Genomic DNA, 25,112 nt, shown 5'->3' on the forward strand with positions numbered 1-25,112 from the left:
TCTTGAAGGACGTCTTAAATTACCAATATTCAAATTAAGAATGTAATTTATTTTATGAAAACACTCAATTCATAGGGGCACCAAAAAATTATGAACTAATTAGAAAACTTTAACAGGGTCGCAGCCCATTTTAGTCCTATTTGAAAAACAGGATTCAGGAGCATTGGTTCTCTGAGCCTCAGTTTTCAATCTTCTAATTTCAAATATATATCTAGCACTTCAAAACAAAAACCAGAACACAATGAATAAAGATACAAACTGCTAATTTTTACATAAGTCTAATAAATGTAAAGTGAAAGTCACTCAGTCGTGTCAGACACTCTGCAACCATGGACTGTAATCCATGTAATTCTCCAGGTCAGAATAGTGAAGTGGGTAGCCTTTCCCTCCAGGGGATTTTCCTAACCCAGGAATCGAACCCAGGTCTCCCGCATTGCAGGTGGATTCTTTACCATCTGAGCCACAGGGAAGCCCAAAAATACTGGAGTGGATAGCCTATCCCTTCGCCAGCAGATCTTCCAGACCCAGGAATCGAACCAGGGGCTCCTGCATTGCAGGCGGATTCTTTACCAACTGAGCTATCAGGGAAGCCAATGAGATATCATTTGACATTAAAAAGAATGAAATACTGATCCATACTATAAAATGGGTGAACTCTGAAAACAGTGTAAGTACAAGAAGCTAGTTCCAAAAGTATACAAGTTAATGGTTTTTAATATATTTACAGACTTGTGCAACCATTACCATAACCTAGTTTTAGAACATTCATCAGCCCCAAAAGAAACCTTGTACCTATTTATGGTCACTGTTTTCCACCAGTCCCAGGCAACCACTTATCTAAATTTCTATCTATGGATGTGCATATTTTGTATATTGCATAAATTATCTATCTTAATAGTCCTTCAGATAGTCAGCAGTTTATATACTCATACTTCAAAGAGAAGCTCTTTAAAACTATTATACAAAGACTGGTTTTTAGAATTCACACCATGGATTTTAAACCAGATTTCACACCAGATTTTAAACAGGTGCCAAGAAACATCACGGATTTTATAAGTCACTCAACTAACCCAGGTTTAAAAGTTTCTGAGCTATTCTAACTGCCCAGCAGGCCTGCCTGATTAAGATGGGAACTATAATTTTGCAAGTAAAAAGCAAATTCATAAAGAACTAGAAGCCCCATGACTAGCAGCAAAGAGGAAGTTGCTCTCCTAGCAAGCATATTATTTTATCCCCAGAAATAAGCAACTGCCAAAATATAACTCAGAATTGTTTGTATATAACATTATACAAACATTGCTTTTAAAATCTGGGGAAAATGCTGTTGATTCTTACTCCTCTTGGATGACATTATTCATATTTTATTTATTCCTGATTATGAAAATTAATACAATATCAGCTGAAGTTAGTGAGAATCTATTATGCAACAAATATCATTCTAAGTCTTTTTGTCACCATTTTCTATAGAATAAATTTAAAAAAAAAAAAATCACTTCCACATACCTTATCTTCCCAAATGTATATTCCAATGGAAGAACAGCAGCAAGGAAGAAGTCCCCTTCATGATTAGTGACTGTCATCAAGATTTATGAGTTGCCATAAACTTCCAAAGATTTCTTCTGAGTACCTTAGCCACAATGTCCTACAAATGTTGCTTCATTAATTCCCTGACCTCAGTCTATCACTTTCTCAACCCAAGTCTGTCAGCATAATCTTTCTTTAGTCTTATCTATAGTGCTTAACTCCGTCACCTGGACAGCAGAGAGAACGTAAGACTGTTTAAATTTCAGGTAATACTCAACTGAACCAGAGAAATGGTCTAATGTACATGAGTAATTTCACACAATTGAAGGCCTCTCTTTCTGCCATTCCTACTCTCTGAATCATCCATTCTTCCCTTTGGATTTCAAGATGAACAGAGTCTAACATCAAAGGCCATACTTCAGGGTATTCTTGATCTCACAGGCTAAGTACAGGTTGTAGTGGCCATTTTGGAAAACTGCCAAATTCAGGTAACAGCAAGAGAAAGGTGTGCAGAATAAAAAAGGTTTAGAACTATACAAAGGACAGCAAGAGAGTTACAACAATTGGATTAAAAATTTACCTGGATGTCATAATAGTCAAGCTAGGCACATATAATGAGATTTTATTATATAACATTTATAATACTTGGGTATACCTGCTTAAAAAGTTCAAATTTAAAAAGTGGTTCCTTAGAATTCCCTGGAGGTCCAGTGGTTAAAAGACTCCGAGCTTCCACTGAGAGAAGTACTGATTCAAACAATGGTCAGGGAACTAAGATTCCACATGTTACACCACCCTCCTCCTCCCCACCCCCCCAAAAAATGGTTCTTTAACCAAATAGAGTATCTACCCCTACTGTAGGATACTCCTACTGTAGGACTGCAAGTATTCCCCAGGAATAAAATTTACTGTGTATTTTAAACTAAAAAGGCTAATAGTAATAAGCACAAAAGACTTTACAATGTTTATAAGGAGATAAGGAGAAGGACATGGCAACCCACTCCAATATTCTTGCCTGGAGAATCCCATGGGCAGAGGAACCTGGTGAGTTATAGTCCATTGGGTCACAAAGAGTCAGACACAACTAAGCTACTAACCCACAAGGAAATAAACAACTGTACACACTGCTTGATATTATGTTTACCCTCTAACTCAAGCAATCCTCAAACAGAATAAGGTTAAAGTAATCTTTTTTGTTTGAACCCTATCTGTATATCACCTCTGCTCAAGTGTACAATATACAATCACTCCACTAGAGTATAAAATGGCTCAATTAACAATTATTAAGCAACTGTTCCAGGTCCTGCTGCACAAAAGAATAATTGGGGGAGGGGGACAGAGTGAGAGGTTGAGACTGACATATACATTACTACATCCATGTAATGGCCTACACGGAGAGAACAATCTAAAAAAGAAAAAGTAGATATATGTGTAACCAACTAACACAACATTGTGAATCAACTACACTACAATAAACACTAAAAAAAAAAAAAAAAGAGTGGAACAGACTCCATCCTTAGGGAACAGGTCAATCCTGTCAATGCGTGTAAGCATTTCCAACTAGTAACAATGTAAGTGAGACTGTGATATATATACATATAACCATAATCTGTGCAAGTCTGTCAATAAATTTTCTTATGAAAATATTAAATAAACAAGTCAATTACTAGGTGACTGCTTTTTCCATTGTTTTTGACTATTGTCTTAAATCCATTTGTATCTCTAAATTACACTGTTCTACACTTAAACTTGTTTTCTTAGCTTAAGACTGTGCCAATTTTTTTTAATTAGGCGGCTTTTAGGATAATTTATTGCATTTCTCACATCAATGATTTCAGAATTATAATATTACATCTTATTTCATTGAATTCTGATTTTTAAAAAGTAATTTTAACTACTTTATTCTACTCTTCCCTTTATTCCGTGTTTATCATTCCTAACTGTTTTTCTAAGCCATCTCCCCAAGATAAATCACGTGTCTACAATTAGATGTAAAGCATCTAGTAACAGCTGTCAGGGACTATGTCATAAAGCCTGATACCAAAAGTCTCAAAAGTATTTAACCATTCACAACATAAAAGAGGCTGGGGCAGAAGGCTGACAGGATGTGACCTATCCTTGTACAAATATCCATCCAAATACATTTTTCGACATGGGATCTTCACTCATTTTAATTAGTCAGTTCCTGAAAAAAGTGGATTTCAGACAATATAACTCCAATCAGTCACATAGGACACAACTAACCTTTTGCTCTGCTTGCAACTGATCACATCTTTCTTTCTCATGGTTAAGTTCTCTTTCCATTCTTCCAACTTGTTCTCGAAGTTGTGTTGTTTCCTTTTCCAGAACAGCAATTAATTTTAACAGTTCTTCTTTTTCTTTCATGGTTTTCTCAATTTTCAACTATAAAACAGAAAACTCAAATTGTTTATAATCCTACAATATATTACAAATCCAGTTTTCCATTTCAAAAAAATAGTGAAGAAATCTGTAGAAGGAACTCTTACATACTATCTTCATATGAATCAAACTCCTTTGCCTTCAGTAAAAAAATCATGAATCTGTCAATGTACGGCAAAAACCACTACAATACTGTAAAGTAATTAGCCTCCAATTAAAATTTTAAAAAAAATTCATGAATCATAAATGTAAACCATTTTTGAATGGGCAAAGAAGAAAACATTACAAGAAGGGAGGTGTAGAAGTAATGAATTTTATTATGAAGTTGCCTGCTAATCACTTTTCAAATCAGTACTAAGGGTAATGATAACCCTATATGCAAAACAGAAAAAGAGACACAGATGTACAGAACAGACTTTTGGACTCTGTGGAAAAAGGCCAGGGTGGGATGTTTCGAGAGAACAGCATCAAAACATGTATATTATCTAGGGTGAAACAGATCACCAGCCCAGGTTGGATGCATGAGACAAGTGCTCGGGCCTGGTGCACTGGGAAGACCCAGAGGGATCGGGTAGAGAGGGAGATGGGAAGGGGGATCGGGATGGGGAATACATGTAAATTCATGGCTAATTCATGTCAATGTATGACAAAAACCACTACAATATTGTAAAGTAATTAGCCTCCAACTAATAAAAATAAATGAAAAAATAAAATAAATAAATAAATAAGGCATATTTAGTTTCATGAGTGCCAATTCTGGGCTGTTCTTATTTTGGCTAAAAGTCAGGGAGAAAAATATGTACCTCTTCTTGAATGGAAATCTATGAAAAGTGGCAATTCTGGGCTTTTCTTACCTTGGGTAATAATCAATGAGAAAAATATATACCTCTTCTTGAATGGAAATCCTTGAATTTATTAAGAACTTCCTTGTGTGTTACATAAGGCCTTCATCTATGGGATGACTATGAAGTTTGGGTTCTTTAAGGTCTTACAGGTGGGAGATGGGAACAAATGTATACCTATCACTGATTCATGCTGATATATGTAGAAGCCAACACAATACTGTTGTGTTGTTAATCCTCCAATTAATAATAAATTTAAATAAGATACTAAAAAATAAGTTTCTGTGTGTACAAAACAGCCTCTGTTTAGGTAAATTAAAACAAATTTTATAAGTAAATGAAAATTTTAGGAAAAAATGCAGACTTTAACAATATAACTGACTCTTACGTGAACCCTAATAGTTAACTTAGTTCAGGAACTCCAGTATTCTAAAAATTACCAAATTAAGGGACCTAAAATAGAAAATAAATAATATGGTCAATATTTCCCTTGCAGCAAGTAGTCTGATTCTTAACAGGGGAAGAAGAATGGAGACTCACAACAGAGGCATTATACATTTAGCTAAATAAAAATGTTTTCCCCCAGTACACCCCAAGTCAATTTTCCAGGGTCATGTTAACAAACTCTAATTATTTAAACACTAAAATGACTCTTACAAAAGCTAAAGAGCTGGAAAATTTTTAAATGCCCCATCTATCTCTTCCATCAAACTAAATGAAAATGACTAGAGTAAATGCCCTCAAAAGAGAAAAGTTTAGGTATTCACTGAATGTCTTTTTACTCTATTTTTTAAAAAAATTATTTTTGGCTCTAAACTTTCTGGCAGCTTAAAGATTCACCTTGACCCAGTATGACAGAAACATCATAAAAGAACTACTATTTCCCAGTGATTCACTTAATTGACATATGCTTTCTAAAGAGCTCACTTAATCTTAAGCAGAAAAAGCAGAAATTTTTAACTAAAATTAGATAAAATCATATAGAAGTCCAATTCCTGCCCCCAACTTTATATTCTGGTATCTTTCAAGCATACAGAATGGTTAGTATTTTACAATGAACCTCCATTCACCCATCGCCTAAATTCAATAATAATTATTTCACCATGTTTATTTTATAAATACATAGATATGTAAGTTTATGTATTTTTTATTTTTTTTGCTAAAGCATTTGAAACATAAATTCAGACACTTCACTCCTAAGTGCACAGGGCAAGCTATCACCTAATAAGTACAGTCTCGTATTTAGCCACTGCAATTATTATAGCTAAGAAACTTAACAATAATTTTCTCACACACAATGGGTAGTCCATACTTAAAATAACCCACACTACTCCCAAAATATCTATTTTTTAAATACCTAAGATCCCAACAAGGTTCACAAACTGAAGAACTATTACTGAATCATTTGTAATGCCAACAGTGCCCTAAATAATGTCTCACACTTGTACTAATTTGGTGCATTTTGAGTAAACTCATTAAAGATTTTCATGAATGTGGAAATTTAAAAGACTTGTCAAAAAATTGTTCAGATTACAAATACTTTATCTCAAAAACACTTACCTAAGAGACAGAAATTTAAATTTTCTGTATAAAGTACAAAGTACATTTTAAGAGTAGGAAAAAGAGAACTAAACTGTGCAATGTCCCAATTTACTTGGGAGCACAGAAGACAGGTAGAGACCAAAATGCCTGTTGCTTTTCTGTTGGAGGTCTTCTGAAATCAGGGTGGAATCAGGGTGGTCTAACAAGTATTCAAAAAACTCCAATATAAACACTGCATTCTTTGTAAGAGCTTGGCCTATTTCAGCATCTTTGACTAGCATTCAAATACCAGGCTAAAAACCTTGATCATCAGGCAGTCGTCACCACAAAATGTTTTAGTCACTCTATAAATGTTACATTTCTTTATTTAAGATAAGAGAGGAATTTCTGGAAGGAGGAAAGGAATATATGAAAAAATTCACAATAAAAGTTACAGGTTCCTTCTAACTTTCTTAGTTCAACTGTATAGTATCTATAATCTCGTCTTTTTTCTGCAGTTTGTTTTCGAAGGTAAATAAAATCAAAGACATGAAAGAGATTTACATATAAAAATCCATGTGAGTATAAAGAAGAAGTAATGACTTGCTGTAGACTAAATAGGAATGTAAATTAATCAAAAATGTATACTGAACCAAGTAAAGTATTTTTTCACACAAACTCAAGAGTAACATTCCAATTTGCTAGGTTTGGGGTAAAAACATTGAGAAATATCTTGAAATATGAATGCTGTTCTAGTTTTTCCTTTTCAATAAGTACTAAAAATTAAGACATGGCATTTTTTACATCTCTACACAGTAAATTTCCTTTGGTGCAATGACTCCAAAATATTAAATAAAAAACAGTTAAGAAGATTTTTCACTTTTTTTAAAATTATGTTTAATCCAGCTTATTCATTTGATCAGGAAAAGAAATCATTCTAAAAGTGCTCAACCTAAATTAAGAGACCGGGACACTTCACTGTCACACTTGGGACAGAGCATGCTTGGAGTATAGTGAAATAAGGTTCACATCCAATTACAGTTAGACTTACTGCTTTACGAGGGCTTCCCTGGTGGTTCAGACAGTAAAGAATCTGTCTGCAATATAGAAGACCCAGGTTCAATCCCTTGGTCAGGAAGATCCCCTGGAGAAGGGAATGGCTACCTACTCCAGTATTCTCGCCAGGAGGATTCCATGGAGAGAGGAGCCTGGTGGGCTACAGTCCATGGGATTGCAAAGAGTCAAATACGACTAAGCGACTCACACACACATTATTGCTTTATACTGCTTTCCCATCAGCTTCACCCCCACATCTGTACTATTCTACAATCAACAGATTAGGCCATCCCTAAAGAAGAAAGGTTAGGGTAAGGGAACATTAGGAGTTTTAGGTCTAAATTCTCTCAGTAATTACTTATTGCCAATCTATACACTATTCACAAAATACTAATAAGCCTAAGGACAGTCCCTGACACAGTGAAATCAGTAACATAATTGTGACAAATATTTAAGTATTTCAAAAACAATACTTTAAGTTCATTACTTAAAAAGCATTTGATTCCCAAGTTATACTCTTGGACAACCTGAAAATTCTTAAAATGCCAACCAACAAGAACTCTGTTTCTACTTGAGCAATGACTGATTTGTCTTTAAAACATTCACTATTTTAAAGCCACAGTTCATAACAAAAAATAAAGTTCATAATGTAAATTTATCAATCACCCAGTCACTGTTGGTACCTACCTCAAGAAGGCCAGCTTTTGTGGTCACCACCAACATATCAGAATTTCCTTCATCTTCCATAGTGAGCAGCTCTTCAACTGGAGAAGCAGCTCGAAACTGAAAAGGTGTACTTGCTCCACGAATTTCGCCCTTATGGGTAACATAACAGAACTGATAAAACTCTCCATCATCATTTGGAAGGTAATATCCTAAAAGGAGTATAAACAAGAAAATTCTTATTTATTGTTATAAAATTATTTGTATTTAACAAATCTTGCCATCTCCTCTTATTCTTGACCTTGTTTCTAGACACTCAAGATGTCTTTCTTTCCTCCTTCATAAATTGTCTATCAAAATTAGACTCTTGTTTCTTCCCTAAATATGCCCATATTTTTATCTTAGGTCTAAGATTATACTTTGAATATTCTTTCCCTGTATTTTCACTCAGATAAAACCAATTCACCTGGGAGAGTCAAGTATGTAGTTTTCAATGAGAAAGAGGCTGGAGGAGGAGCAATGCAAGAGTAAGCATAAAAACCTAGGAGGACTAGGGGTAGGAATATTATCAATTAAAGAAATGTTCCCTCAAATGACATTAATTAAATGCAAAGGAGATATATTAACAGAAGGAATATACCACACAAGTGAATTGTGTAGGGCAAAAAAAGAGGATGTGGTCTACTTGTGCAGAACAAAAATAAGCTTTGGAACCACAAGTATTTATTCTGGAATCCCAGCTCTACCACTAATTATTATATATTTAACCTCCCTGAGCCTGTTTCTTATCTGTAAAAGAGATCTGAAGCCAGCTACCTCAAAGCTTCAAAATATCATGGATTATGTACACCATCTAGCCCACTATCTGACAAATGTTTTCAATATTTGTTTCTTTCTTCTTTAGCTCAACTGCTACCCTCTTAAATTTTGCTGGATTACAGCTCAAAATTAATCTTTACCTCCTCTCCAAAGCTCCCATGGTATTTTTTACATGTAAAAAGGGGAAAAAAAGAAAAAAAAAAAATCAGGACTCCCCAGGTGGTCAAATGGCTACAACTCTGAGCTCTCAATGTAGGGGACTTGGCTTAGATCCCTGGTCAGGGAACTAGATCCCATATGCCACAACTAAATATATAGTATTTTGCAACTAAGATCTGGTGCAGCCAGATAAATAAAAATTGAATAAAAAAAAAAAAAATCCTCCACAGTATGCTTTGCATTACAATTACATATATGCTTTATTTTATAGACAACATCCATCCCTGGAGGAAGAAATGGCAACCCACAGAGGAGCCTGGTGGGCTACCGTCCATGAGGTTGCAAAGAGTTGGGACACAACTGAGCACATACACATAAATCTCAGAAATGTTGAGAGCAGATTATTAATAAATATCAAAATTCTGAAATCTCCCAGAATGACTTGAAAAAAGAAAGCATTCAATGATAGTGAAATGAAATACATAGATGAATCTATTCACCTTATCTTTAATATTGATTTCAACCCAGAAATCTGTATTCACTATGCCTATTATTACTTCATGTCTTGAAAATTTTAGACTTTATTACTATGATATCGATTTCACTTGACTTCCTTCTTTAAAAAATAGCTGATCTTTGTCCATGGGGGCAGGGAGGTAGAGAAAATATAGTATTAGCCTGAAATATCTGGTGGTTCTTGAAAATAAGAAAGAAGTTCTCAAAAAAACTCGGGGAAGAGGGTGTCAAAAACCACGGGAGCCCATCTGATAGAGCTTCCAATAGCCAAAGAAAGCTAAAACAATTTGAGCAACAAAAAAATGGTTACATTAGACTTTATCCCACAGAAGAAAATAAATTTCCATGAATCCATGGAGAAGAGGACAACTCTTCCTAACATAATAATTCCAACTAATAATGTAGAAGAAATGAGAATAAAAAGGCATCATCAGACAAACACAACAGTAATTGTTGTAGGTAAGATCCACTGATGGATACTAAAATTAATGGGTCAAAGTTTAAGGCGAAACATTTGCTTAACTCAAAGTTGCTCCCGGTAATACTCATTAAATTACAAAGAGAAAAATACTAACTTTAACGTAGAGAAAGCCAGCAGGTATCACCTTAATCAAGTGATCAAAACTAACATTACTAGAAATTAGACATTCAGACATCAAGTAATCTCTAGTACAATGCACCGAAAAGAATACATCACTTTAATGGTAATCTTCCTCAAAATGTATAGCCTCAATCTAATCACGAGAAATGATCAGAAAAACTCAAAATGAGGAACATTCTACCAAAACAAAACTGAAAATTACTCTTCAAAAATGAAAGGTCATTAAAAACAAGGACAGAGTGAGGAACTATCACAAACCGGAGAAGAGGAAGATGATATGACAACTAAATACAATGTGGGATTATGGACTAGATCCAGGAACAGAAAAAAGGAAAACTACTGGAAACACTAGTGAAATCTGAATAAAGTCTGTCTTACTGTAGTCAATAGTGTTGTACCAATGTTAAATTTCTGTTTTTTCTAAAATAAACGGTTATACAACATGTCAATACTAAGGGAAGCTGGCTGAAGGGTAGATGAAAATTCTATATACTATTTTTGCAACTGCACATCTAAACTTATTTCAAAATACAAAGTTATTTTTAAAAATAACAGAGAATTCCCTATGGATCCAGTGGTTAGGACTGTGCACTTCCAGTGCAGGGGGCAGGGGTTCCACCTCTGGTTGGTGAGCTAACATCCTGCAAGCCACAATAAATTTATCTAGCAATAAATTTTTGAAGTTTTTAAAAACTCCATCCTCTTAATACCTTCTACTAAATTTATTAATCCGTGGCTGAATAACTTTGCAAATGGCCACTACGTTTACTTTAAAAGTTTAAACAGAAAATGAAAATACAGTTTGACTAAGCAGCTCTGGTTTGGACATGACTGAAGCGACTTAGCATGCATGCATGCATGCACTGGAGAAGGAAATGGCAACCCACTCCAATATTCTTGCCTGGAGAATCCCACAGAGGAGAATCCACAGAGGAGCCTGGTGGGCTGCCATCTGTGGGGTCATACAGAGTTGGACATGACTGAAGCGACTTAGCAGCAGCAGCAGCAGCAAGCAGTTCTGGTATCATGGCATTAGAAATTCTACAAACTAGATATTCAAGGTCTGCTTTTTTTAATATCACAAAAATAACTCGCTAGAAAACATGGCTCAGGATTTCTCTGGTGGTGCAGTGGACATAGGTTCAGTCCCTAGTCTGGGAAGATTCCACATACCACAGAGCAACTAAGCCCATGTGCCACAATTACTGAACCCGTGCTCTAGAGTCCTCAAGCCACAACTACTGAACTCCGTGCTACAACGACTGAAGCCCACTCTCCAATTCAGTGCTCCCACAAGGGAAGCCAGCACAGTGGGAAGCCTGCACACTGCAACAAAGAATAGCCCCTCCCTGCTCACCTAACTAGAGAGCGCCCACACAAAACAATGAAGATCGGTACATAAAAAATTTTTAAATGGTTCAATACCATGTAAGATACAAAATATAGTTATTCAGAGTTGAAATTCAAAGCTACCTAGAAACAGATCTCATCAGATCAATAACACTGAAAACAGGAAAAAGTAAAAACCAAATTTCAAGTCAAATTTTATAGCAATCAAATTACAGTAAATAAATAAGGGTTCATTTAGAAAAACAATTATACCTATGCATATTTTATTAGTTGTTCTGAGTTTTGCATTCAGGATTCTCATCACTACTCCACAAAATGAGCAAAATTATCTGGATTTGCTTAAAATTCCTTCTACCTCTAATATTATATAACCAAGTTTTTCATGATTCTACCTTGAGTTCACTATATAACAAACAAGTCCTAGGCAAGCAGAAGCTTCTCTTTCTGAATTTCGAATTAAAATTATGATGAATTTTCAAAAACATGTAAATTAGCTCCCAAGAAAATGCTTTTACAGTGTAAGTAAAAATAAACTGGATGCATTTCTTTATTTTTTAAGTGCTTTTAAACTTTTTGCTGTCATAAATAAGCAAATTCATTAGTCACTATAACAAATTCTGTTAAGTTTCTTACTCTAAGAAAACTAGTCACATGAAAAATTACTGGAAATAAAGCCACAACTTTGCATAACAAATATCTCATAACAAAATTAGTTCCAATATGCACATTTGAATTTGATCATCTAAAAAAAGATAAATTCCTTAATCTAGAAAACATCTATGAGGACCTAAATCTTTGTCTTTATTACAAGTACAAATTTTATCCTCTGAATGTGTGTTTCCTGTCACAGTACATAAGGAAAGTTTTTCTATTAATATATATGCAAGCTATATGTGATCACATTGCCAACTGATAAACATTGTTAAATTTTTTTAAAAACAAACCACCAAAAGCCAAAACACTACCACCACCTAATGCTGGCAAAGACGTAATCCACAACAACTCTCTCTCCTTGCTGGTGGGAATGCAAACATTGCCACTTTGGAAAAAGTTTGATGGTTTCTTACCAATGCATGCTAAGTCGCTTCCATCGTGTCCAACTCTTTGCGACCCTATGGACTATAGCCAACCAGGTTCCTCTGCCCATGGAATTCTCCAGGCAAGAACACTGGAGTGGGTTGCCATGTCCTCCTCTAGGGGAAATTTAGAAAGAGAAGCTTCTCTTCCCATGTAGCACTAGTGGTAAAGAACCTGCCGCCAATGCAGGATCGAACACACGTCTCTACATCCCCTGCACTGGCAGGCGGTTCTTTACCACTAGTGCTACATGGAAAGAATGTATTTCAAAATATATTCTTACCATACCAGCAATCATATTCTGATATTTATCCAAATAAGCTGAAAACTTAAACATCCACACAAAAACCTGTGCATGGATGTTTATACCAGCTTTATTCACAACTGCCAAAACTTGGAAGCAACCAAGATATTAATAGACGAATGAATGAATAAGGTATTATATCCATATAGGTGACTTTATGTGTATTAAAATACTATACTGAGACAGTCCATTAGATTCCCCAGACCAAAAACAGTCCACAATATAAATAAGACTAAGAAAGAACTTTAATACAATCTGAAGTCAGTTCAATTTTAATGCAAAAATCACTCTGCAGCAAATTGTTACAGATTTCTAAGTAAAATTACTGTGTTTTGTTTTTAAAAAATAAAGCAACAGGATGTATTTTTTTTTTTTTAACGTAAGAAATCTGAAGGCAGTTGCCAGCTGGCCTTGATTTGGGAGCTCAGGCATGTCAAGACAAACATATATGGGCTTGTCTTGGCCTTCTACCTCATGGCCACAGGAGGGATGCTGGAGCTCTAGCCATCACCTTTGTGAACGTGGAATGTGGGGGGAGGGACAATACTAGGTCTATCTTCCTCAAAAGTATTTTTTAAACTCTGTATATAAAGCCAAGCTAAGAAAAAATGAATTTTGTATTACTCAGGTCCATTTTTATAGGCAACTTTCCCTATAGAATTTCTACTCTATAAATCCCATTAATCATCTTTGTGATTTTCATACAGAATATTTTTCTCACCTTTAATCTGTCTTACTATCTAGTATCAGTAACAGCATTATTTTCTCATTTGGAAAAAAGTGATCAAAAGACTTCAATGAAGAAATAAGGAAAACAATGTTTAATTGTCTACATAAAGTATCATGAGACCATCACTAGATATTTACATTCTATGACTTTTGATAAAGACAGACACTAATTCAACTTTAGTCACTGGACACACTTAAGCAGATAATCACACGAGGGTACAACATTTTTAATGGCAATAAAACATCTAATTTCATTGAGTTCTGTTTTCAGTTCTTACCTTGAAATGCTAACACACAATTGACTGTTGATCCTTCTACATAATGTTCAGGCATAGGGGACCATAAAAACGTGTAATAATCACGAGCAGTACTCCATCCAACCTAAAGAACAACAACAAAAAAGAAGATATTATAAAGTAAGTGGCTTAATATGAGTGATATCTTAGAGCATATTGTTTTTTACTGCATCCTAAAGTTAAAGCATGCATTAATATGTTTACAAATCATGGGCATTTTAACAAGCACTACAAATTTTTATTGTAATTCTTTATTAAGCTATAACCTACTGCTATAAAAATCTATTTAACCATAGAACTTCTATGTATTAAAATGCAATTTGATATCCAATTTCCCATGGAAAATCTTAGTACACATATGATAAAATATAAAAACTTACGTTTCATTTAAAATTTGATTTCACTAAACGTAAGTTTTTAAAAGTTATTTTATGCCTCAAATTTAAGTGTGTTTTTTTAATTAGATTTCTCCTTCTTCCTTAAATCCACTAATTAAATTTCACTAGTCTCTCATCTTTAGTAAGTCTTGCCTACAGGCATGGTAAATTTTGTAAAAATTTATTTTTACTTTTATTCCTAAGGTGTTCACACATACAAAATAACCACCTATATCCCATCAATCTCTAAAGTATTTCCAACTTACAACACGAACATATACATTACATATCTCAGTCTGTTATTTTCCAGATGAACTGTACTACGGTAATAATATTAGATATGTTTTAAACAGATACTAAATATACATTTGCCAGTATATCATGGCTTCCATGATGGCTCAGTGGGTAAGGAATCCACTTTCAATGCAAAAGACACAAGAGATTCGGGTTCAGTCCCTGGGTCAGTAAGATCCCCTTGGAGGAGGAAATGGCAACCAACTCCAGTGTTGCCTGAAAAATCCCATGGACAGCAGAGCCTGGTGGGTTACAGTCCAAAGGATCACAAAGAGTCCGATGTGACTGTGCACACACGAGAAATTATGCACCATCCACAGGGTTTGATTATACATATGTTCTGTAATTCTGATTGACCTAGGATTAGATATTCCAAACTTCTGAAGATGGAAGAATCTTGTATTACTATCTTTAGTCTCTAAAGGAGTGTTTTCAAACTGTAGGTCACAATCCAGTAGAGTAAGTGGTGATTCAATTTAGTAATTCATACCCACATTTATTTTTTAATTAGAAAGAATTAGAAAGCATCAGAGTGCATGAAGGCTAAGTATTGCTTCATGAAAACTTCTTTCAGTATGTATTTGCATGCAACTCTGCTGGGTCAAATCAGAGAATTTTTATTTATTTCTGTGTGTCATGGTCAAAAACATTTGAAAGAAGCTTAAGGAAACCATCATGTAATTTCCCTGACCTAAGGCTCAGTTTTTTTCCTCTCAGAATTATTAGAAGGATTAAATTAGATAATAAACATAAAAGCAGCACTTGGCAGAGTGCCTGACCCATGATGGTAGTTTTTGCAAGCACTGTATGCTGTAGTGATTAACAGCAAAGAAAATAAGGTCGGACTGCTGAAAAAGATCACTTACTAGTTATAAGATTTCAGACATTTTTTTTTTTTTTTTTTTTTTTTGCGCCGCTCTGGACAAGTTATTTTTGTTGCCTCCTCTTCAAAATGGAGATAATAGGGCTTCCCTGATGGCTCAATGGTAAAGAATCCACCCGCCAATGCATGAGACACAGGTTCAGGGAAGATCCCACATGCTTTGGAGCAGCTAAGCCCATGGGCCACAACTATTGAGCCTGTGCTCTAGAGCAAGGAGTCAGAACTACTGAAAACTAGACACCCTGAAGCATGTGCTCCACAAGAGAAGTCACAACAATGAGAAGCCCATGCACCGCAACCACAGAGCAGCCCCTGCTCTCCACAACTAGAGAAAAACCTGTGCAGCAACCAAGACCCAGCTCAGCCATAAAATACATACATAAAATGAAGATAACTAACACTCTCAAAGGCTTGTATGTATATCAAATGAGGCAAGCCCTGTAAAGACACTTGGCACAATGCTGGCACGTGAGTGTCCATGAAATGTTACCATTCATTAATACCCAAGGACACATAACCTATTAGGGACAGTGATCGTAACACTAAGATGTTCTGTCCCTCATTCCCTATCTCCCAATGCTTCTAACATCTCCTGAAAAAGAACACATCTGAAGTAGTCCCCAAAACATAAACCTGGTACAAGTTATACCTTGCATTCTTTGTCCCCATGCCAGTCCATATGCTAGTCTGGAAAGAAATACTATTCTAGAGCTACATCTTTTTTGAAAAACATCTCCCTAACTGAAGACCAGGTGGTTAGAAGACATGCTTAGTGAGCCATATATTTTTGACAGCAGACACACAGAACTGCTAATATCACAATTATATATACCTGATTCAAGAGGCACAGGGAACAGCAGTAATAAATACATTTATTGTTTTTGAAAAATACTACCCTTATCTTACAAATTAAGAAACTAGTAGAGGGCATGGACGAGGACGGCAGTGCTGTAGCTGTGGTAGAGTCCCTAGGGGGCAGTCCTGGAGGGGACGGCTTTGTCCCATCTGCTCTGGGAATCCAAGAGCATTGGGATGCTGTCTGTAAGAGAGAACTGCAAACTTTCCAAGAATACAGAGATACAGGAGAAATCTGGTTTGGAGAAGAGAGTAAAACTCGACTAATAAGGTGGATGCAAAAACACAAGATTCCATTGGATGCTTCAGTGCTTGATACCAGAACTGGTGTTTTCCTGGTTCAACTTGCAAAATTAAACAAGAATAACACGAAAGAAAAAAACGGTAAGTGTGTTCCCTTTAAATACGATTAACATTCTCGAAAAACATGTTGGTATTAATCATTAGTAAATTCTGAAAGGAAATGTAAGGAAGATCAGAAGGACAAGTTTATGAGGTAAAACTACAGGCATTGATAAATTCTAGAGAAACCACAAGAGAAAGAAACATTAGGAATGAGAGCACACAGAGAGCATTTGCATATATATAGAGAGAGAAGAGTGGGGATTGGTTTTGGGGGAGATGTAAATGGAGACAGACACAGGACATGAAGGAGGTAAGGCACTGAAGTAAGTTTGCTGATTATGTACCGATGAATACAAAACCTAAAAAACAGTTTAAAGATGAGCCTATGAATTTTTAAATTCTAGAAAAACATACACCAAACTTAGCAACACGTATTTCTGGGAAAGGTGAGGGTACACTTTGTAAGGGTATTAATTTTCTTTCTTTTGTATATACTATAATTTTCAAAAATCATTACAAGAGTAAAGGTCCTTCTTTTTTAAAAGGAAAGAACTGCAAAAATGCCTAGATACACACAGGGAGATGCAATGCTGATTCTAAGAAATATCATATCATAAACAACATAAATGTCCCTCCATGAGATAAAATGTTACAGAGCTACTTATTAAGAAAGTGGCTACAACCATAAGTGAAAAATTCAGGACATAAAAAACGTCATATACTACTATTCCAACTATTTTCAAAATATACGCATTCAAAAAAGACTGAAAGTATTCTCCCTTTAGTTAAAAGGAAAAAAAAAGGACTGAAAGGAAACACTTTTAAAACATTAATAATGGTAACCACTCCTAATAGGTAGGGAGACTAGCGTCTGATCCCTGGGTTGGGAAGACCCCCTGGAGGGCATGGCGACAGACTCCTGTATTCTTGCCTGGAGAATCCCATGGACAGAGAAGCCTGGCAGGCTACAGTGTCAAACACAGACTAAAGCAACTTAGCGCACAGGCACATAGCTGGGCAATGGGACTGCTGGTCATCTTAAATTTTTACCTTTTGCATCCCCTGTTTTGTTCCAAGTTTTCTAAAATTATGATAATTTTTACAACAGGAGAGTATTTTTTTATAAACAAAAAATAAGAAAGGACTGGAATGGAGACAGGGCAGGAAGACAGCAGAAGCAGAATGAAGACAAATATGAAAAGGAAAAGAGAAACAAAGAAGAGGGAAAAAAAACTTGAAACAAGATATTCAAGTACAAAATCATTGCTCAGTTTCACTTTTCATACCAGGAAATTAAAGTTTTTAAATCTGGTTGTCAGTAAGGATTCAGTGAGAATAGTACCCTACTGCGAAGGCTGGTTTTGCCTATGTGACTCTGGACAACATGACATAATCACTCTTGCACTCCCAATTTCCACAACTAGAATAGTATCTCTGAAACATGAGTATTGTTATAACTCCTTTACAGCTAAAAAAAAAGTCTCAAGGACCTTTAGTTTAAATTATTTTAATTATAAGTTAATTTAATTTGTACCAAGCATAACCTAAATATAAATAAATTCTTAAAAATACTTACGGTCAAGACCAAATCAAATTGATGGTAATACGCCCAGCGTCTTCAACAGTGATGAAGAGCGATACAGATATAGGGAGTATGCAGAAAGGGGCTATGAGCGCCACAGGGCGAGTCGGGAGAAAGAAGAGCGGCACAGAGAGAGACGGCACAGAGAGAAAGAGGAAACCAGACACAAGTCCTCACGCAGCAATAGTAGACGTCGCCATGAAAGTGAAGGAGGAGACAGTCATAGGAGACACAAGCACAAAAAATCTAAAAGAAGCAAAGAAGGAAAAGAAGCTGGCAGTGAGCCTGCCCCTGAACAGAAGAGCACCGAAGCTACACCTGCAGAATAGGCGTGGTCATGGCCTTTTGTGTATAGTAGTGCCAGAAGTAGATACTGTAAATCTTGTTCTTTTTCTGGATAATGTTTAAGAAACTTGCCTTTCATCTTGTTCTGTTAGTATGAAAAGTTAATTTTCTCTTCCAAAATAAAAGAGTGAATTTTTCATGTTAAAAAAAAAAAAACAAATATAATGGGACATATTAAATATTTTATTTCAATTAATGTTGGGTTTGATAATAGATATGACATCATGTACAGTTCTCAATCTTTTCCTGTATTTTTTTTTTTTATTTCAATCCTATCACTCATAAAATGCACACAGAACTTTTTAGGAATTCTGTTGTTAACTTTGAAAAACTAGATCTCTCACTTAACCAAACTGCCAAGAACAATTCTTGAAGTTTTACATGTGGTTCAAACATTAGCTCCAAAGTTTAATTTGGAGTAACCAAGACACTTCTTTCTGGACCTCAGTTCCCTCATCTGCAAAATGGTGAGTATAATGCTCTCATGAAAGATCTTTGCAAAGTATAAAGAATAAACAAACATGCTACATGTTTTAGTTATAATTTAATCAACACTAGAAAAGAGGGTGGAGAAGGAAATGGCAACCCACTCCAGTAATCTTGCCTAGAGAATTCTGTGGACAGAGGAGCCTTGGTGGGCTTGTCCATAGGGTCGCACAGAGTCAGACACAACTGAAGCGACTTAGCATGCATGCATGCATTGGAGAAGGAAATGGCAACCCACTCCAATATTCTTCCCTGGAGAATCCCAGGGACAGAGGAGCCTGGTGGGTTGCGTCTATGGGGTCACACAGTCGGACACGACTAAAGCGACGCAGCAGCAGCAAAGAGGGAGAAAAACTGAAGGGAAAAAATGAAAATCTCCAACCCAGTCTACATCCCTAGTCTGGCTTCACTCATTCCCCTACCCAACCTGGACTTCATGGTCAGTTAACCATTTCAGTAATGCACCTAAAACCATGCTAGTATCCTTGGCCCTCTTGACTTCTCTTTCCAAACTCGCAGTGTGAATAATACCCACTTTAGGAATTCACTCAATTCTAGGTGCTTAATCTCTAGACAAGCAAAACAGCTGCTCAACAATCTCCTGGTTAACCTACTCCCATTCCCCATTCTTCCACAGTAGCAAGACCAAATCTTCTCCATACTCAAGATCCCCACCCCTAGCCCCACTCCTCATGCCAACTTAGCACATGACCTTGCTCCTCCTCACTGAGTACATTTAATGAATGAGTTTCAGTCCCAATGCATTCAGTTAATTGCTGACAAACCTTATAGATGCTTCCTATGGATTATTACCCACAATTGATCCCTTTCTCAAAGGCTGGCATCATCTCACCTAGAAATTAAGATGGTCTAAACATTCTCTGTGCCTCCATTCTAATTCCAATTTATCTTATTCAGCACTGTAAGATTAAAGTTCACTTCTAAACTCTATTACTCTCTGCTTAAAAGCTATTCCTCAACTAAATACTAAAACAATCGACAACATGATCCAAACAAACTTTTCCCATTCATTTTCTAAAACTGGTACCTGTTCCAGGAAAATTAAATTCTTTAACATTTTCTGAAGCACACAATACACTTTCCCTTCATTCCTTCCCCTTAGAGTTACTATCTAGGCACTTTCTCCCTCCTGCCTTGTCAATATATCCATCAAAATCATTCTACACAGCAATATGCAGTACATATCAAGTACTTAAAAACATTCAATGCCATAAACATCGTAATTCCTTTTCCAAGAACTTATCCTATGAAATAAATGGACACAAAATTAAAAAATACAGTCTGTATTAAGCACTGTTTAATGGTAAATATTTATAAACATTTCCATTAATTTCACAATACATCAACAGCATGTGTGTATACTTTTTATAGACAAAGTATAATTATTATTTACAGATATATACCAATATGTTAACAATGCTTATTGCTAGGTCATAGTATTAAAACATGATTTTTTTTCCCCTGAGTTTTCCTGTACAGTTTGAAGTTTTTACTACATACTTAAACTTCCCACTGAGTTTTAAGTATCATCCAGGCAGAAAGATGGAAAGGGTACTTTACTCAAATTTATTTACTATTTATTTATGTAAGTACTGCTGCTTAAAGAAGAGTTAACAGTCCTTAGAGTGCACGAGAGACAATACATTAGCATTATGAAAGCCAAAAATAAGCAGGCAATGTAAAACAAGGAAGCTATAAATCAGGTATAAAGGAGCCCTATTTGGCACCCTAAGTTATTTGGTCTTGGCATTATCCCACAGAGCATGAAAAGCCATTTAAACAAGAGGAAGATATGTTCAGATTTTCATTTTCTATTACATATACAGCATTTTGAAGAAAAGATAAAATGGAGAAGCGGCATTAAGAATGAAAGCAGAGAAAACAGGAAACCTATTGCAATAGTCTTAGAAGGAGATAATGAGGGCATGAACTACACCAGTGATATTAAAAATGTGGAAATAGGCAGTAAAACTGACACAATTGTGTTTGGCTGGATCTGATGAGACAGTCATAAACTTTTGGTGTAAACAACAGGTTATTAAAAAATGGGAGGGGGAACCAGAAGACAAAAGTAAGTAGTCTGAAAAGAAAATGTAAAGGTTTATCTTCTTGAAATACGATTTATCACACATCAGCCGACATATGCAGACTTCTCACTGCACATAATGAAAAGTCTGCAAACTACTTAGCGTAACACTGAAGGTCTTCCATGGAAAGACTGACACTTCATCTCCCTCCACTTCACTAACTCATTCTCATTGCCTCTGCTTATGCCATTTTCCTGCCAGCAATGCCCTTTCTTCCCTCAATCTCATTTCCCTGCTCTATTCTTCCTTTCTGTCTCACTCTTCAAGAAAATACCAATTCTTAGTGTCTTTAACTTGTTATTCATCTCTTATGTAAAATTAAAAATGATACTGATTTCATAACAAGCTTACAATTAATGTATCTTCATACTGGATTTTGACAAGCCTAAAGAAAAGAGAGTAAATAACTCACCAATCCAGCAACGCCAAGGAATGAGAGATTCAAAAAGGTACTGAAATATCATTAAATGCCAGAACTTGGTTTTATCCCATACAGTTTTTCTGCCCTCCTCACTCTATTAGGCCAGACTTTCACTACTTGATACTCTCAATGTACCTAATTCTAGCAGCTACTTTTATTTCTTTCTACTTTACTATTTAATTTATACAGACCACACAATCAAAATTTCAATACCTAATGGTCCTGGTTTTAACAAGTCATATCTAAAATAAAAATTGCTTCTGAGGGAGAATCTAGAATAACCCAAGAGAAAAGTAAGTTTTACTACCTGTACATTTACAGCATTACTTTGCTCAAAGGACATTCTTATTTTCTGGTTCTCCATTACATTCTGAAGACTTGAAATTGCCAAAAAACTTCCACCACTATAATGATCATCTCAGTGTAATTTTCAACTAAATGTAACACATAATGGCAAAATATTAGAACTGGGACTCTTGCCATCAACGAATTTACTAGTCATGTAAAACAGAATACTCTTATTAAAGCACGGGACAATATGAGGAATATTTTAACAATGTGGGACAACAGAAAAGATAATAACACAGCTGTAGAGCTGTACAAAATTACAAATGACAAGACCGTAAATGATATAGCAAACCAAAGGAAAAGATCACTTTTTTTAAGGCAAGGAAAGGAGAAAATGGGAGAAGAAAAATTTGAAAAGAATTTTAAGTCAAACCATTTGATCACAGAGAGCAAAGTCTGGTGAACTGAAGTTCCTAACATTTGTTGTGCACTACCCTGCACTATCAAAATATTTCAAGCTTACATAATGTTTTATATTTGACATTTATAAAAATAATCCTTAACGTAGAGCTAAGACAAGTATAAACTAACTGTGACCCTCTTAAGAAGAAAATAAAGAGTGCCTACATGGAAGAAATATGCAGAAAGTTCTCTTACCTTGAATATACCAACCCAATCTTTTGGATGTGGATGGATATATGGAGTTAAAGTATAATGACATTCTAAGTGTGCATTAGGAAGATAACTCTTGGCCACATTTTGAAAGATGACATGGGCAAAGTTGGAAGTCTGCAATGGAACTTCTTGAAAGGATGTCATTGTGAATCTGAAACAAGTAAATTATACATATTTAATGATACCAACTAAGAAAAAACTCATACCTTGAGAAAATATATAGCTTTAAAAGTAAATTACATGGATATTCTCAGAGAATTATTGAAAAGACATACTTCTTAAATACAGGAACTCCTTTAGATATAACTAAATATAAAAACACAAACTGGGAAGTAATTAATTTATAAAATGGTTCAGAAAGTTACACGAGTTAAAAAAACTTACAAACCAAACTTTCACCTCTCCTGCAAAGCCTAGCCCTCTGCTTCTCTTGCAAACCAAAAGCAGTGTTTCTATGTTGAACCCCTGAACTTGCATCACTTTCCTCCCTAATCCAACCTATTGCATCCCTCCACACTAGGTTCTAGGCTCCTATAACCTCGAGCCTGGTCAACCTCTCTGTCATGCATTCCTGACCCACATTCATGATCCCCAGCTTTTCTGAACCCCAGCTACATATCAGAATCATTAGGAGGTCTTAGAAAAAGACAATGACTTTTTGGGACCTGCGCACTGCATGCAAGTGTGTGTATACGCATTTCTTTTAAGCCTCCCAAAGTAATCTTAATCCTGTATACAGCCAGCACAGAGAAATACTATTTAGACTCTGACTCAAACCATCAATTTAAGTCTCCATTAGCAGCCCTCACAGATTCCCAGACCTGGGCTGTCTTCCTGGGCTTCTGGTACACACTTGTTCAAATCTCTCAAATGATGTAAAATCTCAGTTGGTCTACTTGAAATAGTTCAGCCTATTTGTTCATCTCTACCTATACCAATTCTACCCTTTCATTCTATCTTGATTCCAGCATTACTGTACCCTTTCCATACAGTTACTGATTAAAAATAATGTATCTTTAAATATATAGTGTCAAGGAAATACATACTGTTGAGAATCTATTATAGATTCAGTGAGTGCTCACTAACAGTACTAGCTAGCAGATGAATGGTGAAAGTGGCCTATAAAAATCTTCAAAACCTAAATGTTTTCCATATTATTTGCTCTACTTGTGAGAAAAATGATACAATTTACTCAAAAAATCTATCTCTGCAGTGTGTCGGACTCACTTCAGTCATTGTTTCTACCATACCACAAAGGAAACAATGCCACTGACACTGTGGCACTTGCTTGAGTCATCAAAACAAGAATCTCTGTAATAATGGGAAAAACCGGGTTAAGACATTTGCTAACCAAATTATTCTAATTTACTTCACAAATCCATGAAGTTTCTATGGAAGTAACACTAATCACATTTTTTTTTCCAGCCACACTGTGAGGCTTGCAGGATCTTAGTTCCCGGACCAGGGACTGAACCTGGGCCAAGGCAGTGAAAGCATTAGAGTCCTTACCAGTAGACTACCAGCGAATTCTCAACACTACTCACATTTTAACAATTACTAAGAAGTCTTTATTTCTAGGAAGATCTAAGAAAATATGCTTTTCCATGTTTCTTTTGTTGATCTGAAATACTAGAGCTAATCTTTAAAATTCTGAAATAACACTTCAGAAACCTCCAATTTTCCTTTTGTATCTTCTCTGCTTCTGTTATGGTCAAGATACTGCTTTGTACTTATAGGATATACAATATACTGGACATCCCACAAAGAGACTGTCATTTGTGAACCTGAAAGCCACTGTGGCAGAATACCAGGCTGGATGTCTATCGGCCTTTCCCACCTGAGGTTTGCCAGGATTCTAAGGTAAAGAGAATGCATTCAATAGTAAATTTCCTATATCTCTGCACTAACAAAAAGGCTTTATTACCAACAACCCTGCTTCACAGAAAGACTTAACAGTCAGTAGTCTCCAGCTGGCAACCTAAAGTCTTCGGGAAAATGAAAAGGTAGCACAACACAGGAACTTCCTAAAGTAAGTGTTCATTACTTTGTTTCTTTGAATAGTCTGAGCAAATCTGGGCCCAAAGGGATTGTCATGATGTTAATGAAACCACTAATGATTATCTCCTTTCAAGTTCAGTGGCTTCCTAGGGGGAAAAAAAAAACAAAAACCCTTGATTCCAGTTTTGAAAAAATGTTCACTACGTGTTATAAAAAACCCATGAGAAAGATTATAGCTAAATTAACTGAACCAAACTCTTTTAGATACAACTACCAAAACTGAGACAAGTGAATCAGTAATGTTTTTCTATGAAGAAAGTGAGTATTTAAGTTTCTCTGAGGAAGATACTCAGCAAGAAGAAAACAAAGTTAGCTTAGGATGAGTTTCCCATGTTGTACATTAAAAGGCATTTAAGAATGAAACTTTTTTCCTAAAGTAAACTAAATCAACAAAGCAGTATATGTTATACAACAAGGCAGTGGAGGTTAAACTTTTGTTTAACCTCAATTACAAGAGCGTTTAAAAATCAATAATTAGACTTTTACTTCACTGAAAAGTTTTTAAGATATAAAATAGCATAAACGTATATACACATAT

The 25,112-nt window shown here is 35.5% G+C and overlaps 1 protein-coding gene across 2 annotated transcripts in view; it reads right to left on the minus strand.

Moving 5' to 3' along the window:
- TAX1BP1 (Tax1 binding protein 1) overlaps positions 1 to 25,112 on the minus strand; it is an 80,462-nt gene that overhangs the window by 51,121 nt on the left and 4,229 nt on the right. For both annotated transcript variants that reach the window (XM_061165460.1, XM_061165458.1), the window contains exons 2-5: positions 22,499 to 22,667; positions 13,840 to 13,942; positions 8,031 to 8,218; positions 3,769 to 3,927 (exon numbers count right to left, since the gene is read on the minus strand). In XM_061165460.1, the coding sequence (XP_061021443.1) occupies positions 3,769 to 3,927; positions 8,031 to 8,218; positions 13,840 to 13,942; positions 22,499 to 22,660 (612 nt within the window). In that variant the 5' untranslated portion in view covers positions 22,661 to 22,667. The remainder of the gene's footprint in view (positions 1 to 3,768; positions 3,928 to 8,030; positions 8,219 to 13,839; positions 13,943 to 22,498; positions 22,668 to 25,112) is intronic.

Source organism: Dama dama, chromosome 18, assembly GCF_033118175.1.
Source record: "Dama dama isolate Ldn47 chromosome 18, ASM3311817v1, whole genome shotgun sequence".
NCBI classification, from domain to species: Eukaryota; Metazoa; Chordata; class Mammalia; order Artiodactyla; family Cervidae; genus Dama; species Dama dama.